General features: G+C 45.8%; 2 protein-coding genes across 5 annotated transcripts in view; one reads left to right on the top strand and one right to left on the bottom strand.

The window, feature by feature from the left end:
- Positions 1–7151, bottom strand: part of tspan12 (tetraspanin 12) — a 55510-nt gene extending 48359 nt beyond the window's left edge. The window contains exons 1-4 of one of the 2 annotated variants that reach the window (XM_063218046.1): positions 6526–7151; positions 6286–6421; positions 4936–5018; positions 550–685 (exon numbers count right to left, since the gene is read on the bottom strand). In XM_063218046.1, the coding sequence (XP_063074116.1) occupies positions 550–685; positions 4936–5018; positions 6286–6351 (285 nt within the window). In that variant the 5' untranslated portion in view covers positions 6352–6421; positions 6526–7151. The remainder of the gene's footprint in view (positions 1–549; positions 686–4935; positions 5019–6285; positions 6422–6525) is intronic. The other variant, XM_063218047.1, reaches the window with a different exon arrangement.
- Positions 7152–11403: 4252 nt separating this feature from the next.
- ing3 (inhibitor of growth family, member 3) overlaps positions 11404–20000 on the top strand; it is a 13753-nt gene continuing 5156 nt past the window's right edge. Inside the window, exons 1-10 of one of the 3 annotated variants that reach the window (XM_063217533.1) lie at positions 11404–11515; positions 11657–11728; positions 12479–12579; positions 12905–12970; positions 14430–14526; positions 15009–15080; positions 15523–15642; positions 16384–16547; positions 17510–17790; positions 19000–19038. In XM_063217533.1, the coding sequence (XP_063073603.1) occupies positions 11488–11515; positions 11657–11728; positions 12479–12579; positions 12905–12970; positions 14430–14526; positions 15009–15080; positions 15523–15642; positions 16384–16547; positions 17510–17790; positions 19000–19038 (1040 nt within the window). In that variant the 5' untranslated portion in view covers positions 11404–11487. Of the gene's footprint in view, positions 11516–11656; positions 11729–12478; positions 12580–12904; positions 12971–14429; positions 14527–15008; positions 15081–15522; positions 15643–16383; positions 16548–17509; positions 17791–18909; positions 19039–20000 lie in introns of all 3 variants that reach the window. The other 2 variants (XM_063217532.1, XM_063217534.1) reach the window with 2 other exon arrangements.

Below are 20000 nucleotides of genomic sequence, written 5' to 3'. Positions count from 1 at the left end.
ACCCCTAATAAGGTGATATCATAGGCTCTGCACTAGTGGGTTAATCCGGCTCTGACACACACAGGCATGAACATAAAAAGGATGGCAGCTGGGACAGCTTGGCATGGGAAGTTTATAATCCTCCTTCCCGACACCAGGAAAAGATAGTGCCACTGAGTGAGCTAGTAGCCTGGATTTTAGTTCACTTGGTAGTATAGTGCTTTTTTCCTGTTTTGGTGGCAGATCGTGAATTCACAGGATGACCTCGGTTACACACACCTTGCACACACACACACACACGCGCGCGCACGCGCACACGCACACACACACATCCGTATAAACTATACTTTGAAAGAGGCTGGCAGACTGGTGTACCAGTATTGCTGTTAACAGCACACACACAAATACACACACACCCCAACACCAACACCCCCCCCCCACACACACACACACACGCACGCACACACACACACACACACACACACACACACACACACACACACCACCACCACCCCAAAAAACACCCCTCCCACACACACATATACTGTATATACCCGTATGTAAACTTACCCATGAGAGCAGCAGCAGATCGCACTTGAGGGTTCCGCAGTAGCCCACCATGGCGACGATGATGAGGAAGCAGCATGCGGCGATGATGACCGGGTGCACCACCGGGGAGTACGTCAAGATGGCCGCCTCCTCCAGCCTGCCCCAGAGGAGAGAGAGGAGACAGAGAGGAGGAAGACAGTTAGATAATGGTGCGTGTGTGTGTGGGGTGTGTGTGTGTGTGTGTGTGTGTGTGTGTGTGTGTGTGTGTGTGTGTGTGTGTGTGTGTGTGTGTGTGTGTGTGTGTGTGTGTGTGTGTTTGTGCGTGCGTGCGTGTGTGACAGAGTGTCTGTGTGTGTGTGTGTGTGAGTGTGCACGTGCATGTGTGCATGTGTGCATGTGTGTGTGTGTGTTACACTTATATTACACTTAGTTGCAACTTTTATTCCGAACAATAAAACCACTAGCCCTATAAGATGTAGTTATTTTTTTACTATGGAGCATAGTGGGGTTAGGCAACCTGTTCTCTCTTCAAGGGCAGGGCAGCAGTGCATGAGGCTGTAGAGGACCACTTGTAGAGAGTTGCTTCCTCAGATTCCATTCTAGAAGACCACCCATACTCTTCCTACTGATACTGGCACGACCCTGCAACCTTCTATTCCTATCTGACAAACTACTCCCTAACCATTAGGCCACAACTTCCCCCAATACACGAGTGTGTGTGAGTGTGTGTGTGTGTCTGTGTGTGTGTGTGTGTGTGTGTGTGTGTGTGTGTGTGTGTGTGTGTGTGTGTGTGTGTGTGTGTGTGTGTGTGTGTGTGTGTGTGTGTGTGTGTCTGTGTGTGTGTGTGTGTGTGTGTGTGTGTTCTTGTTTTTGTTGATGTTGTTCCAAGATCTGTAAAAACTGTATGAATTAAATGTTCTTCTGTGTTGAGATTTTATATTTCCCCAGTTGAGACAGAGAGAGAGAGAGAGAGAGAGAGAGAGAGAGAGAGAGAGAGCGAGAGAGAGAGAGAGAGAGATGGCTGAGATCTTGAAGGGGTATGTACCTCTTGGCAGCCATTTTGTTTATTTATCTCTCCATCAGACCTGAGTTCTCCCTCGCTACCACTCCTTCTCAATTTTTCCTCTACCACTTCTTCTTCTCTCCCACTCTCCTCTCATTCATTCCTTTTCTCCCTTGCTACCACTCCTTCACTTTCTCAGCCTCTCCCTCTTCCTCCCTTATAACACTCGCGAATAGACAAGGCGCAATGCGATTCAAGCAACAGAGTGCAGCAGCAAGCGATACGAGCGATTGAGGAGACTAGAGTATGTCCGTACAGGCAGAAGGCAAAGCATTCAAGCATTCCCATTGGCTGTGGTCACTGACCTCTACACAGTCATTGGCTGTCGCGGCTTGTGTCCGAACCGCGTCATAGAAAGTTGAAAAGATTTCAACTTCAAACTGTCGCGCTCGTCTCGCAAATCGCTCTAGTCTCCAGAATCGCTTTTGTTGCGCGACTCAATACAAAGTCAATTACTTCCGTCGCTCGCCTCGCTCAGATCGCCACTGGTGTATTTCTGCTGTAACACTCCGCTCCCTCAACCTCTCCCTCTCTCCCTATGTCAATCTCTCCCTCTTCTCATGACTTTCGTTCTATTCTTAAATGAAATGACTTCCTTAATTTCCTTTGAGATCAATAACCTCTACTACTACTCTACTTAAATTATCCTCCTACTCCTATACTACTGCTACTAAGTACGTACTAACCCCTACCAATCCTACTCACCCCTCTTTCTCTCCTGTCCCCTTCCCTATCTCTCCCCGTCTCTCTCTTGCGAGTCTTGCCACACACACACACACACACACACACACACACACACACACACACACACACACACACACACACACACACACACACACACACACAGTCTCTTACTCATCCACATTTGCCATCTTTTTGTTAGCTCAATGTTGCTCTCTTACCCCCGACACTATCTCTTTTTTCCACCTCTCTCCCTGAGGTGTGCTCCCCAGGCCCTGTGCTGGCTGATGACTTGTATGTGAAAGAGTGTGGAGATAGAGAGAGAGTGGTGAAGAAGAAGTGATGGATTCACTGATGAGTTCACCGTTCATTTGGTGCAGGAGAGGTGAGAAACTACAAGCCTCTAGACACACACACACACACAAGCAGGCACATGTGCGCATGGACAGACAGACGCAAACACACGCACACACAGGCTCTTTCTCAATGCCCAGTGTTCCAGCCTTGCTAGGACGTGAAACACCCAGTGTTCTCTGGTGAACTCCGCGGAATATCCAATCACCAGGCGATTCACGTCATAGCAAGGCTGGAACACTTGTTCTTGACATTGAGATGCCCCCCCACACACACACACACATGCAAACATGTACACATGGACACAGACGCACAGAGAGAGAGAGACACACACACAGGCTGATGGGCAGTGGCACACACACATGCGAGAGAGACGGAGAGAGACCCCTCACATAGACAGTGATGAGATGACGCAGCAAAGTAACTAGGTGTGTACATGTAGCATTAAGCTAATTAACCTCATGTTCTCCCCGGGCCTAACCACTGCCATGAGACCCTATACGTCAGACCCAGGTCACATGCCCAGACAGCACTTTACAGATGGGGTGAACTTGTTCAAGAGCACTTCAGCCACAGATTGAGGTGTAGGGAGTGTAAGGGCAGTGGTGGACAAAGTAAAAGTAAAAGTTAAAAAAGAAAGACAGTTTCTTTCCAACACAGGTAACTTATCTGAGTAAAACGTAGACCAATGTACTTGTCTAACGATAAGCTGATTCTGCACAGGTTGGGTTGAGTTTGTGGTGGGTCCTTGTTAGGTTTTTACTGTTTTTCACTAATAACAAAGTCTATCTCAATAGGTAGGTAAAATGGAGTACACGGTGTAACAGCTATCTGATATAATTTGCTACTGTTGTAATTACACCACGAAAGTACTTTTACTTTTACTTTGTCCACCATTTTGTGTAAGGGTAGGATTTGAACCTGCAACCCTCTGATCTTAAGACCACCTCCCTAACCGTTATTCCACAGCTGCCCCACTGCAATATCTCTCTCGACAGGTTTAGCCTGACAGCCTAATGCAGGGGTGTCAAACTCAAATTGACTGAGGGCCAAAATCAAAATCTGGAACGAAGTCGCGGGCCGAACTCAACAAATATTTTTTTAAAAATGAACTATATTTGTGCATGTATGCACTTCATACTCATAGTTAAATTTCACACACACCCTTTCTCATCACATTTGTCAGTTCAAATGTGTCTGCAGTTGTATTACTCTAAACCAGTGTTTCCCAACCTTTTTTGTCTTGTGTACCCCCAAGCCTTTTCATTGCGCCATGAGTACCCCCTAAGTCAAGTTCTATACCGCTTTCTCTATCCCAATATAACTGAGCTACATGTATTTGATAAAATTGCATGTTTCCAAGTACCCCCTGCAGTGTGCTCGCGTACCCCTAGTGGTACACGTACAATTGGTTGGGAAACACTCCTCTAAACATTAATGGTGTATGTGGGTCAACTGTAATACACATTTGAAATGATCTCGCGGATCAAATACAATGACTCCGCGGGCCACATTTGACCCCCGGGCCTGAGTTTGACATCCCTGCCCTAATGTGACAGACTGTTTTGTCTATCTCTACTGGTATGTACTATAATAGACTAGTAGCCAGTTGGTATGTACTTTAATAGACTAATAGCCAAAATAGCCACTAATAGCCTGTCTCACTAATAGACTCTCTCTTCAAGTCAACTCAAGTGTACTTCATTGTCAAAAATCTATGTTACAGGGTTAGCACAGAAGTTTGAGGGTGACCAGTCTGCAAAGTGCTGTTAAACTGTTCGGTCTGTCTGTCTGTTTGTCTGTCTGTAATGACAGTGTACCACTAACAGAGTACCACACACAGACCATGGCCATTAATACCAAAATGTAGAGCTAAGGGATAAGCTCTTGAGAGTAAGAGGCGCCAGTGTGTGTGTGTGTGTGTGTGTGTGCGTGTGCGTGCGTGTGTGCATGTGTGTGTGTGTGTGTGTGTGTGTGTGTGTGTGTGTGTGTGTGTGTGTGTGTGTGCGCGTGCATGCGTGTGTGTGTGTGTGTGTGTGTGTGTGTGTGTGTGTGTGTGTGTGTGTGTGCGTGCGTGTGTATGTGTGTGCGTGCACACGTGTGTGTATCTTTCTTAAGTGTCAAGCTCACTCACTCAACCATTATCACACTCTCTGTCACAAAGCACACACACACACACACACACACACACACACACACACACACACACACACACACACACACACACACACACACACACACACACACACACACACACACACACACACACACACAGCTATGCAGGGACAGCTGCTGTGTGAATCACTCACCTGGTGTCGGCGGTCAGGGTGAGCACATTGTTCAGGTAATCTCGGAGCCAGGCTGCCACTCCCAACACACAGATGGACATCAGCTGACACCACACACACACACACACACACACACACACACACACACACACACACACACACACACACACACACACACACACACACACACACACACAGACAAACAGAGGGAGAATAGAGGGATGGAGAGAAGTGTGGAGGGAGGTAGAGAGCGAGGGATAGACACATAGACAAACAGAGGGAGAACAGAGGGATGGAGGCAGAGAGAGGGGTGGAGGGAGGTAGAGAGCAAGGGATGGATAGAGGGAGGGAGGGAGAAAGATAATGGGAACAGAGAGATGGTGGGAGAAAGAGGACAAGGAAACAGAGAGGGGGGACACAGATAAACATGGAGAGAGAGAGAGGGATGGAGAGAGAGAGAGAGGGATGGAGGGAGGGAGAGGCAAAGGTATGGAGAGGGGGGTTGTGGTATGGCGTAGGGCAGGGCAGGGCAGGGCAGGGCAGGGAAGGAGACAATGATGGAGAGATGAGGGAGAGAAGCAAGAGACAGAGTGAAAGAGGAATAGAGACAGACAGAGAGTGGGGGGGAGAGAAGGAAAAAGGGAAAGAGGGAGGGATGGGAAGAAGATGGCATAAAAGAAGGTAAGCGAGCAGTGTGAACACTTGGTGGACATTTTCTGGTACTTCTAAGCCTAGGTAATAATTCAGTTGACAGTTGTGTGTGCGTGCGTGTGTGTGTGTGTGCGTGCGTGTGTCAGACTGCACGTGTGTTTGTTTAGATCCCCACACATACACACACTTCATTCCTGGAACATTCTGTGTCACCAGCCAGGAACTAAGTGATCGCAGAGACCATAACAAAATATTAAATACTATCTTTGGCATGACGTGAATGCCAAACACTTGGCCTGACGTTGGCATGGCATGGGTGGCATGGCATACAGTGGGCCTAGGCCCACCACCGGCCCAGTCACACAGTTTGCATAAGGTTTTCATGCCGAGGTCTAAAATGCCAACCCGGGACCTTATCGTGTTTTAATTTCCTGCAAATAGCTAAGAATCCGAAACACGCCGGGGTTGCGTATGCTTCGAATGGAAACGCCATATTAGATAGCCGTCGCCAGGGCTGGATGCCGAGCGGTGCGCGCTGGGGCTTTTAAGTGTCGTTGGTCAGGCTACTGTGTGGGGGATCCCTTGTCTTGCTCGGCGTCCAGAGCGGTTCTTTGAGCACGCGTTCAGTGAGCAGTGTGAGGGTAACATTCTGGCGGTCGTGTGTAACGTGAGCGCCCGCGCCAATCGGCCACCTGCTCCGGGAGCTTGTGCCGTGCTTACCCAGAAGAGTAAATTGAGAGCGTAGAGCAGGCAGCGCAAGCACTTTACCGAATCCTCACGAGCCATTCTGAGAGCACCAACTGTTGGTCAAGTAGACTCCTCATTTTAACTCGCGCCACCATGGCAACATACTCCTCTACGAAAAAAGATTGAGGGAGGAAAGGACATTCAGATTTAATTGAAGGGATGGGAGTTTAAATTCTGCCATGTATCCGAGAAAAAACATCTAATAATACATACCATTTACTTACAGTTCCATATATTTATATTTCCCAGTAGATGTCTCCTTGTGTCTTGGGCATATTATATCCGTGGGAAGTTTTTGGAAACATTCGCAACAGGTGGTTTCCTACTTTGTCGACCTTCGGGACTGTGGACTGCTCGGATGAGCGCGCGGTGGTGCTGACACATCCGAATCAATCATCACTCACTTAGGCGAGAGCAAGAAAAAGGGAAAGGAAAAATTACAACATCCATCAGAGAATTCCTGAACCTGCGCCTTCTGTTTTGCGCATAATAGTTTTAGTCCGTGACCAAAAAAAAGTCCAAGCTTCAAAGTCCCAAAGATCCCTATCGGTAGTCCAGGGCAGATCGAGTGACTGTCCAAACAAAAGTCGGTCCATGGGAGGAAATCCAAAACATCTTGCAAGCGCACCGCATGCACTGGTAATTCCGTATCAAGTGTGCGTAAATCGCCAGAAAAGAATCCGCCTCGGATAATTCATTGACGGGGAGAACGAAAGTTGCTCCTATCACACTCCAGGCCCACCCTTGTCGCTCAGTGATGTCCCCGTGTAATGTCTTGTGTTGCATATGCGCCGAGAGAAGTTTTGAGGGGCTGTCACAGGCAACTTCTGCATGTAAGGACTTTCGGTAACTTAACGCGCTGCTGCCTGGTCTGTGTCATGCGGCCGGACGATGCCTCAGGGTCCTAGAGACGAGCGTAGCTAATTATATGGGCAACCACAATACTGTCGGAGGAGTGGGGAGGAGGAGAGGAGGAGGGCAGTTTTCCGATGGGGGGGGGGGGGGTCAGGAATGCAGATATCCGCCTCCAACAGATAGCATGCATCGGTTCAAGAGGTCAGATTTGAGCACGGGGTTTGCGCTGCAGATGGACACATAAAGGCTATCAGTTGGGTTTCTGAAAAACCAACACTTTTTTGGACAATGTTATCTCTGTTGGTCGTACTGATTTCCGAAGAATAATCTGGTTGAGTATATAATATGGTTGAGTAAATACAATACCATCACAAGCTTACCACCTGTTTGTCCTGATGTGATTCAGTATATGCTATATGAAATGTAAACAATACTTGTTGTTTTTGTTGATCCTTTTTTATTGAGCCGAGTCATTAAAATCCATTGATTCACTATACAAGCAGGCCCTGAAGGTCCTAGATAGAAGATCTTTTCAGTACGACCATTGTCCCATACTGAGCAAGAACCCATGGCTTATGGATGTGCTGATTTGTTTATTTGTTCATGTACTGTATTTTTTTAATTGTTGTTTTACCTGTCCAGGGACTGCAGGTGGAAATTAGCTATATAGCTAATCTGGCACAAGTCATCTTTTACTTCTGTAAACAATGTCTATTGTGCATGGTCCCTGCTGAACTAAACTAAATAAACTAAACTAAACTAAACTGTTCAGCGTGTCATCCCTCACTTCACATTTTAGCACTTTTGCACGACATCACATTACAACTATTTAATCCAAAGTGACTCACCATTAGTGCAGGGTATTGGTTACAGTCTCTGATGCCATGGGATTCCAGCCATGGAGGAAATTCAAACAACAATCTCTCACCCAACATGTCAATATGATGCCAACGTTACCAAGCCACAATATCCCCTTTTGCATTGCATGATAGATAGATACGTATCAATGATAATATCGATATCAATATTAATTTGGGAATATTATGTAATCTACAGCACGCTATCATACATAACTGTCATTCATTGTGCTAAAGAGAAAAGAAAGAGAATAGAGAAGAAAAACATGTATTGTATAATAACGGACTAACTAAGGCAGATGAAAATAAAGCTGTTTTTAATTTCTTTCTTTTAAAAAATGATACTGTTGGGGCACTTCTAATTTGGGCAGGAGGCTGGTTACAGCATTTGGCAGCATAATGGGTGCATTCCAATATGCAGACTCCCGTCCTCCCTTGCTCCTCCTTGTGGCCTCGTCACCGACAACAGAATTGTATTTCAATATCTCGCAAAAACTCAATTCTAATGTGATTTTCATTTGCAAACGGGATGGTGAATGAAGAATAGCCCCCAAAAGTTGTGGTGGCTGGACAGCGGCAAAGCCATATTGTTTTCTCCAAGGAGGTGCGAAACGTGAGGTGCACAAGCACAGACAGAGGACGGGAGGCTGCATATTGGAATCCACCCATTGACTAAATGCCATTTAGATTAGATTAGATTATCCTTTATTGTCTCTTCAGGAGAGAAATTCAGAGTGGACATGAGAAAGTGTGATTCACAATTAACATCAATTACCACAATAGACAGACTTAGGACCACAAAGAACAAACAAACATATAAACAGGGTAACAGACAACCATTGTTAGTGTTACACACAACGTTCCAGTTTTGGCCCTGAGTCATCCAAAGGCATATACAAACCTAGATATTGCACATACTTACTTAGATTTTACCCTGTCTGGATTTGACACTAGGCACTACCGGTAGAGGAGACTATGAAGATCTAAGACATCTTTTGGGATGATATTGCTCTAGCATAGTGTTTCTCAACAGGGATGCTATAGCCCCCCAGGGGCTGTACTAATACTAAGGGGGCATTGGCTTATGATGAGGTCAAGGGGACATTTGTTCAAAAAAGGTTGAAAACCACTGCTCTATCTACAATATATTTACTCTGTCAACAATATATTGGCCTAAGCCATTTAATGACTTATACTATCAGACTTATACTATTCTAAATCTCACTGGTAGCCAGTGTAATGACAGTGTAATATGCTGATGTATTGGTGGGCGGGACTGTGAATCTGCAACCGGACGCGGTTGAAAGGCAAAAGAGCAATCAGAGACGGACGGCAACCTGGCTCCCTGCCCAGGGCTAGCTGCACTTGCTCTTGTTTATGCTGCCACCCGCAGGCGGCACAAAACACTGTAGGCAGACACACAGACAGACACACAGACAGACACACAGACAGGCACACAGACAGACAGACAGACAGACAGACAGACAGAAAGGCCTGGCAAGGGGGTGGTGCTGTGGTGCAGCACGCAAAGCCCCCCACATTTGGGCTTGCAAGCCCATGGGGACCCAGGTTCGAGTGTGGCCTGGGTCATTTCCCAACCCTGCCTCCATCTCTCTCTCCCAGACGTTTCCTGTCCTCTCTTCACTGTCATATCAAATAAAGACATAAAATAGTAAATACTGTATATGCTGCAAACTCCTGATGCCATGACCAACTCCCAAACTGTTGTGCCACGTCTCCCCTGTGGCTAATGTATGCCGTGGCCATTGTGAATTTACATCAGTTGTGGATATGTGACAAATATTAACTCGATCAATATACAGTAGATCAGTGATCATCAAAGTGGAGGCCAGGGACCCCTGAGGGGTCACAGTGGCCTCTTAGGGGGGACTCAGCACTCCACAGCACACAAGAGAACACTGCACACTCCACACAACAAAATTGTATTTATGCCTCACCCGTGCAAGGAGGCAGCCCTCAATGGCGCCCCAGGGAGCAGTGCGGTGGGACGGTACCATGCTCAGGGTAGAGGAGGATGGGGGAGAGCACTGGTTGATTACTCCCCCCACCAACCTGGCGGGTCGGGAGTCGAACCGGCAACCTCTGGGATGCAAGTCTCGCGCCCTAACCGCTCACCCATGCCTCACAAACCCAGAATATAGTCGTAAAAGGGAGCGGTCAGAAAATAAAATAGTGTGGCAGTGGCACAACCTATGTGAGGGGGCCTTGGGTGGAATGCACTGGTTAATGTGGGGCCTTGGTAAGATTTGGGAATCCCTGGTAAAGATATTCAGATATTCTGAACCATTCGGACAGTTGAACTATTCATTGCGGGGAAAAACTATTGTGGCATCACACACAGTATCACACACGAGCATGGTAGCCTAATGCATGAAGACTTGGCCATTGCTATGGAGCCTACACGGGTCAGCCAACAACACAAAAAAGTGAAACAACCATTTTGAATTCAGACCATTTCCTGACGGGTTCACAATGCAGGAGGTAGGCCTATTTGCATTTGAGCATGACTTCCCAAGTTGTCATTTAACCATCTGGTTACTGAGGCTGGTTAATCATTTCTATGTTACTGATCTTTTGTCACCTGCAATGCCTTTTCAGGCACCCTGCATAACACAAGGGCCTAGAGTTTGTCTTTCATTTCTATTATTATAGCCATTACAGCAATTTGCTGATCCACAGGGCTTAGAGTGACACATTGCACATGTGTGTGATCGAGAAATGTTTGAAATGTTGTTTCTTCTGCTGTTGCCGTAACCATAGGAGGCTGTTGAAGCTACTGTAGGCTACTGCAACAGATTAGCTTGTTATGTGTTCAACTTGCTTGGAAAAAAAGAAAATGTATTATTATGATTATTATGATTATTATTAGCCTATTATTATTATAATTATTATTATTATTATTATGATGATGATTCTTATTCTTATTCTTCTTCTTCTTCTTCTTCTTCTTCTTATTATTATTATTATTATTATTATTATTATTATTATTGTTGTTGTTGTTATTCTTATTCTTATTATTATTATTATTATTATTATGCTATTGTGGCTGCTCATTGTCCACACGTTTGCCTGACCATAGGCTATCTAATATACATTATGTCTAAGTTGAATTGATTTTGTTGTTGTGCGTTTTATGCCTTAACAACATAATGGTTATAAGTTGATCGTTATTTTGTTACGGTATACTGTGCGTAAAAGCGCATGGGTAGATCTAATGATGCGCTTTGTAAATTGACGCGAACATTCACCCACTTTGGACTACAAGTTCCAGAGGGCCGGGGCAACCATGAATTCTGCGCAGCCGTCGTCCAATCCAAACTCACGCCGCATACGTCACTGACCTCAGAAAAACATTTTTTCCTTCGGCATTCAGTGACTGACGGCGCCATATTGAAGGACATAATTCCTTTCGTATAACGCGCAAAATCACAAATCTGCCAAGATGTTGTATTTAGAGGACTACCTCGAAAGTAAGTATGTTGTTTTTGGCTTGCGTTGACGCGGTCTGTGGCTCAGATAATGTTCTAGATGGGTGAAATAAACGTGCGCTCGAATGGAGGCTACTTGCTAGGTGTGCTAGCCAGTGATATGGCTTTTCTTCTCTCTGGCAGTGATCGAGCAGCTACCCATGGATCTCCGCGACAGGTTTACGGAAATGAGAGAGATGGACCTGCAAGTACAGAGTAGGCATCGCATCCACCGGCACGACTGTATCCAAACACTACATCACCACACCTTTATGTTTCCAGAATAACAAAATTGTTGTTATCACAACGACAAAAGAAGCACTAAGCACTTGAAGTCTTCGCATACCTTTTCCATACCTTTTATTTAGTTGAACTTAACTGGTTATCTTTCCACTGTCCTAGAACTTGTATTAAACTTTGGCGACTGTTCTTTATTGGATGTAGAAAGCCGCTTCTTTGGCATTCAAGTCATCATGAGCCGCTATCTTTAGGCTAAGCATCGGTAGTGGAATCACATAGCCAACAGTCCAGATGCATTTATCTATTTACGGTATGTAAACAATGCAACCTGCGCTAAACGGCATACAGCCAGGCGCTGTTAATTGATCTACCGGCATCTCTTTGTTTGCAGTAGGTCTATTTATTAGTCTCAAGAAGACGCCACTTTGCAATCTTCTTGTGTTTTATCCACACGAATAGAATGGTTTTATGTACATTATACAATGAAATAAAGCAGACCTCTTACAAGGTTTAATCAAAAGTTGAATCCTTGTTGGTTGGCTACATTATACACCCACCCTATTGTTTGTAAGAAAGGTAATGGCAAGCTTTGGGAAATGAATATCAGTGGCAAGCAACTAATAACCAATTCCCCCTGTGCCCGAACAACATCAAAGACTGAGCTTTGTCCTACTATGGGCATCCCAATGTCCTCGCTCATCATGCGCGTGTCCCTTCTTCTATTAGACGCTATGGACCAGTTGGAGCAACGGGTCAATGACTTTTTCATCAACGCTAAGAAAAACAAACCCGAATGGCGAGAAGAGCAGATGGAAGTCATTAAAAAGGTAACTTGGTGATGGGTAACCAATCACTCAAGGGCCCAATCACTCAATAGTTGATTCATTCATGGTGGGGGGGGGGGGGGGTGGTAACTTGCTGTAGAGACTGTATCATCATGGAGATATACATTTTACCATTATAAAGTGTTAATGTCACAGACATGAATCATGATCATATGCAATTATTGCGCACAGTGTTCAGCGTTCAGACATTGAAGTGTTAGTTTTATTGGGCCATATACTGGTAGTCATCCAATGGGTACCGTTAGCAAAACCTTACCTTAATTTAGCAACATTTTGATATAGAAATTGTGTTTGCGTTGGTTTCCAGGACTACTACAAGGCGTTGGAGGATGCTGATGAGAAGGTGACACTAGCCAATCAGATTTATGATCTGGTGAGTCTTAACGTTGTGATGAAGGCCTTACTATTGCCTCCTTCATTTTCTTGGAAATCCCGAGATCCTGACCTTAAACTGATACTGTCACATTTTTGGAAATAAGCTTATTTTACACCTTCCCTTGAGTTAAATAATAGGGTTTTACTGTTCTCCTGTACTTTCAACCGTTCTCGAGGTATGGCAGTGCAAATTTTACCTCCATGCTAGCAGTTAACATTGAGTCCTATGAGACCAGCTCGCGGCTAACTGGTCTCATAGGACTCAATGTTAACTGTTAGCTTGGAGGTAAAATTTGCACTGTCATAACTAGAAAACGGTTGAAAGTACAGCAGAACGGTAAAACCCTATTATTTAACTCAAGGGAAGGTGTAAAATAAGCTTATTTCCAATGGGACAGTATCACTTTAAACTCTGGAAAAATAGCCTTGAACACCTTGGCGACGTAATGCCATGGTACATGCTATATGTGCATCTGTTGAAACGATTTACAGTCAAAATTTAACTCAAAATCATTTTTGGCAGTGCACGCACTGGTGTATGATGTGTTTGACATTATAATCACAGTCTTGTTCAAAATAGTGTAACCGGTGAACAAGTTCCCAAGTATTTAATTTCAACAAATGTAGCCTAGCCCGATGTTGGTAGTAATAAAAAGAGGCTCGTGGCACTATCATTGGTTCTGGCGCATTGTTCCAAGGTAGTGGCACGGTGCTCGTGTTCAGCTAGACACCAGAATTTTCATCAGTGGTGTCGTCAGTCCAGGGATTTTTTTTCTGAAGGCAGCAGTAGCCCTTATCATAGGTTAAAACAGTTGAAACAGTTTCCATGGACAAGAATATCACCCCTTGTGTTATGCAGTGTGTTGCAACTTTGTTATTATACTGCGATTCTTGTTATACAACACCGGCAACCTAAATGCTATGTGCATGTACACAAGGTGGTTAATATAATCATGTGAGTTTTTTTTATGGATGCTGCCAGTCTACATACCGATAGTAAAATGATATATGTATCGTTCTTGTCCTGGCATAGAACAAGTAAAAGTTAAATTCCTGTCTATGGCACAAGTGCATTGGCGGGAAGCTGTTGCTTCAATTCCACCTCACACCACTAGATGGAAGCACATTACTGTCATATGTCACAGCTGATGCTCCACTATGTTTTTTTTTTTAATTTACTGATTGTAGTGACCCATCTCCAACCACAGATTATTATTTTAAACGGGAAGAGTTACCCTCATTGATTAGTTCATGAATGTTGATATGCTGTAAAATTGACAAAATATTAGATGGTTTTTTTTTGGCGATGTGTGTGTGTCTGTGTGTGTGTGTTTTTGTCTGTATTGCTATTGCGACTGAAACAGTGATGTGGTTTGTCAACAGACATGGACTGACTGCTCACACAGTCATCGTTAAATATGGCTAGAAAGTGACTGTGTGTGTGTGTGTGTGTGTAGGTGGACCGCCACCTGCGTAAGCTGGACCAGGAGCTGGCCAAGTTCAAGATGGAGCTGGAGGCGGACAACGCCGGCATCACAGAGATCCTGGAGCGACGTGAGTCTGCAACACAGACACACACACTCACACACACACACACACACACACACACACACACACACACACACACACACACACACACACACACACACACACACACACACACACACACACACACACACACACACACACAGTAACGTGAATCTTTAGCTTGCACACAGAGACAAGGGTGCAGACGTGCAAGTCACAGACACACACAGACACACACACACACACACACACACACACACACACACACAGACACAGACACAGACACACAGACACACAGACACAGACACAGACACAGACACACAGACACAGACACAGACACAGACACACACACACACACACACACACACACACACACACACCTACCTTAGACTTTCGTGATGTGCTTGTGACTGGGTATTTTGAACTTGAGCGTTTTCTGTAATGCAAGGTCTGGTTGTTATGGCAGCGGATTTTGTTTTGTAACCATGGCTGCACCTCTTGATTGACAGGATCGCTGGAGATGGACAGCCCCTCTCAGCCTGTCAACAACCACCACGTCCACTCGCACACCACCGTGGAGAGTAAGGAGAACACCGTTTGTTTTTACCTCCGCCAAGGAGGTTATGTTTTCCGTCGCGTTGGTTGGTTTGTTTGTTTGTTTGTCTGTCTGTCTGTCTGTCTGCCTGTCAGCAGGATAACTCAAAACGTTCCAAAACAATCTAGATCCAGGATTGTTTTAGATTCTTCACCATTGCGGAATGGGGCGAATTTTGACATTCCATTTTCTAACGAACAGCTTCCTTGGCCGAGGTGTGCACCCTCTGAGTGCATTTCTAGTTATAGTTTGTATTAATGTAATTTATTGTTATTATTTCTTGCAATAACTATTCTGCACTGACGGTCTATATTCCAGAATGTTCTAGTGACATTTCAGATATGCTGGAAAGTGTTGGACAAGTGTCAGGCTTTATGCATTTGTAAATGTATAAGTGTGCGTGTGTGTGTGTGTGATTTAACCATCAGAGCGCAAGTACACCACGCAGCAGTCCCACCACACGACGGAGCACGTCCCCGAGAAGAAGTTCAAGTCAGAGGCGCTGCTCTCCACACTCACATCCGACGCCTCCAAGGAGAACACACCAGGTAGGCGCTGAACTCGCATGCACTAGACTTGGCCGAGGTAACGTTGCCTGACTCGCTGTATATATTCATTAATTGCAGGCGCAGCATGTGTTTGTAACTAAGGGTGACCCTCTGTATTTCAAATGATTGAGTAAAACTTTCTTTAATGTACTTTCTTTAATCTTTAATGTACACTTCCACAAAATGCGCAAAATACCCTGTCGCAGTGCATTGGATGCTTCTGCTGCGGCGCGTCACTGTTTTATTCGTAGAACTAGTGGTTGATTGTTTACAATGAGGTGAACCTTTACAGTCAGTCACAAAGTGGGGATGCAGCCGCACCACTGCATCTCCGTAAAAGGCGCCTGTGCTCTATCCCGCATCATCCCAGTCTGCCCACTTCCTCGTGAACAACATAACGTTTTTAGAATTTTGGGTTTCTTTTAACACATATACATGGAATAGTTTGCATTGGAAAGCATTGAAAAACAATGAATTTATACAGATGCGCTTCTTTTGTCTTTCTCTCTCTGTCTCTCTCTCTCTGTCTGTCTGTCTGTCTGTCTCTTTCTCTCTCTGTCTCTCTCTCTCTCTCTCTCTCTCTCTCTCTCTCTCTCTCTCTCTCTCTCTCTCTCTCTCTCTCTCTCTCTCTCTCTCTGTGTTCTCTCTCTCTCTCTCTCTCTTTCTCTCTCTCTCTTTCTCTCTCTCTCTCTCTCTCTCTCTCTCTCTCTCTCTCTTTCTCCCCCTCTCCCTCCCCCTCAGGTATCCGTGCCAACAGCGTGTCCTCCTCCTCCAACAGTGTGTACAGTGTGAACTCGTCTCAGCCTCTGGGCTCCTACAACCTGACCTCTCTCCCCGCGGGGCCCGGCACAGGGGCCGGGGCCATCACCATGGCAGCCGCTCAGGCGGTACAGGCCACCGCACAGGTGTGGGATGATGTGATGCTCACACACACACACACGCACACACACACACACACACATGCACATACACACACACACACACACACACACACACATACATGCATACACACACACTCAGGGGCCGGGGCCATCACCATGGCTGCCGCTCAGGCGGTACAGGCCACCGCACAGGTGTGTAATGATGTGATGCTCACACACACACACAAACATACACGCACACACACACACATATACACACAGGAACCGGAGTCATCACCATGGCAGTCGCTCAGGCCTGGCAGGCCACTGCACAACACACTATTGCATTACATTACGCAAAACCAGAAAGGGCAGCACTGTTTGATTTCTCATTAGTGTATCAGTCTACAGACTGTTGTCTGGTGTATGTGTGTTTGAACATGCATGTGTGTTTGAATCCTCTATTTAGTGCATGTTGGGGCGTGCGTGCATGTTTCCATCTCTTAGATGAAGGAAAACCTGTGTTTGGCATGGACTTAAGATATTTAGCATCTGGCTAAAGCCATTGATTTCCCTGTGTGTGTGCGTGCGCACGTGCTGCACATGTATTCTCATGCAAGCCCATCCACCTGTCCAGATGAAGGTACTCTGTCATCCTGCTCATTGATTCATTGATTAGACTGTTCATCTCAAGGCTAGCGTCTGATTAAATCTATTCCACTGATTGTTTGAGTGCATATGTTGTACATTTGTGTTTAATTGTGTGTGTGTGTGTGTGTGTGTGTGTGTGTGTGTGTGTGTGTGTGTGTGTGTGTGTGTGTGTGTGTGTGTGTGTGTGTGTGTGTGTGTGTGTGTGTGTGTGTGTGTGTGTGTGTGTGTGTGTGTGTGTGTGTGTGTGTGTGTGTGCGCGTGTGCGTGTGCGTGTGCGTGCGGCGTGCGCCCGTGGGCCTGTATGTGTGTGTGCGTGCGCGTATGTCCACCCCCCTGTCCTGTCCTGTCGTGTCTAGATGAAGGAGGGCCGTCGGACGTCCAGCCTGAAGGCCAGCTACGAGGCCATCAAGAACAACGACTTCCAGCTGGGACGCGACTTCACCACCGTGGGCTCCTCGTCCTCTTCGGGGGGCGGGGGGCGCGGTGGTGGTGGTGGTGGAGGTGGTGGAGAGGGGGGCGGCTACTCCTCCTCGGCCCTGGCCTCCACCCTCACCCAGAACATGGGGGGCCAGCCCGCCAACAGCTCCTCCGGCGCCTCCTCCACCTCGGAGGCACGAGGCAGCGGACGCAAGACCAAGTAAGGAAGACGAGCTCTCTTCTACATACGTATTGCAGAACATGAACATACACATGCAAACACGGGCACGTGGAGGTGGAGCTGGAATATTGTGTGTAGAAAAGAAAAAAAAGAGTTGTTTGTTAGCCTAATAAACTAGCCCCAACCGCCAGCGGTCAAAATTATTTTTTGTCTGCGAGTGGGTCTAGCCTCGGACAATGCCCCAATGCCCTGAATCTGGCAGACCAATCACAAAGCAGGAGGATTTGTTTTGAATCTTTGGATGCAAAGCGGATAGGGTTTTGAGGGAGTGGCGACGAAGCGTTGGCCAATAGGCACAGACACAGTTTGAAAAACAACGGGTTGTTTCCATCAACAACTTTACCATGTGTGTATTCATCGGGGCCAGACTAAATATTCACATTTAATCTCGCATTTAGTCTGGCTTGCAAGGCTAGTTGTTTGTCGCATTTGAGTCCGGCGATGTATAGGGTGATGCTAGAATGACGTCTGTGAGCTTGTGATGAAGTCTTAAAAAATGACATCTGGTTTGTTGGGGTAAATTGATGGAAAGAAGGCTGCACAATGCAATATTCATTTGCACAGAATTCTGGAGTGTTGCGTTTCCTTCTTTGTTGTGTTAAGTTTAGTCAAGAAAAGTTAGACGAACGTTATTGATTTTTTTCTCAGAGTGAAATATTTTAAGCCTTCATGTTTTATATTTTCATTAAATATAAAAAACATCTTCTGTATTGAAAGCCCAACATTCAGAATTTTTAAAAACGAAATATTAGCACTGAAGACCTATCAGGAACTTGGTCATCATCCAATTCCAGGCATCTCTTTTAATCCTTGATTGACTTTTTTACATTTCAAGTTGCATCGAAATAAAATGGCAATTCCACAATATTCCTAATTCACTGATACGTGCCTGTTATACATACACACACACACACACACTAACTACAATACATTGCACACGTGGTGACATGACACACACTAGTCTTAGCCTCAGGTGTTAGTAGCTGACATAACCCAGATTGGGCCTGAGCGTACGTAGCCGAATACGAGCTAACTAAAAATCCCAAAGCGTGCTAACCTGCGTTGGCCTTGGCCACCCCATCCCATCATTTCCTACAGAGACAGCAGAGCCATGCTTAAGGCTTACAGAGAGGTACAGCATAGCATGTATGACACCAGTAAAACAGCATTGTTCGATTCCATCACCAGCAACCTCTCAGAGTCGCGCGGGAGCGGACGCAAGACCAAGTAAGAGCACGCACGCACGCACGCACGCACGCACACACACACACACACACGCACACACACACGCACACACACACACACACACACACACACACACACGCGCGCACTCTGTTCATGCACTGCACTGTATATTCACACACACATACATGTACTGCACTTGATACTCGCATATACAGGGGTTGGATAAAATAATGGAAACACCTGTCAAATGAGTTATTTTGTCCAGCCCCTGTATATACTGACTACTCCCTCACACAGACCTGTGCATGCATGGACACACAGACACACACACTGTATACATATTCTCACACATGTACACTGTATACACGCACACACGCACACACACACACACACTCACTCAAACACACACGCTCAAATAATCTTACTCATACCTTTACACCCTCACACCCACGAACAGCTAATGGTGGCCCTGGAAAGCAAGACCTGGAAAGACCACACACACACACACACACACACACACACACACACACACACACAGAGACACAGGCACACACACACACACACACTGTAAACAGTGATAAACAAGTGGAAACCAAACCCATCTATGGACACATTCACAAACCTCCAAAAACACAAGACGCTTTCACTGCATCGTAATCGCAGCAAGCTCTAATACCTCTCTTGCTTATAGCACTTCTGTGGAGCACCGACTGTAGTCAGCGAGTTGCTATGGTTTTGTTTGTGTTGTGATGTGGTGTTTTGTTTGAGCCGTGTGTCGCTATGCGTAACACAAGTGTCTGGTGTGAAGATGTGCGTAGTTGCCGAAAATTTAAATCTGATAAGCACCTCTCGACTTTTTCTTCTTCATCTGTGGTGGTGTTCAGTTCGGTCTCTCAACTCGGTTTGCAGCTGGGAGTCCTGATATACACACCCCTTGCTTCCACACACATTTTCACACGCACGCCGACACACAGACTCACTTGCACGCACACACTGGCTGCTTC

The sequence above is a fragment of the Engraulis encrasicolus genome, chromosome 15, assembly GCF_034702125.1.
Source record: "Engraulis encrasicolus isolate BLACKSEA-1 chromosome 15, IST_EnEncr_1.0, whole genome shotgun sequence".
NCBI classification, from domain to species: Eukaryota; Metazoa; Chordata; class Actinopteri; order Clupeiformes; family Engraulidae; genus Engraulis; species Engraulis encrasicolus.
The sequence above is the reverse complement of the archived record's forward strand: the minus strand, read 5'-3'. Positions and strand labels throughout refer to the sequence as shown.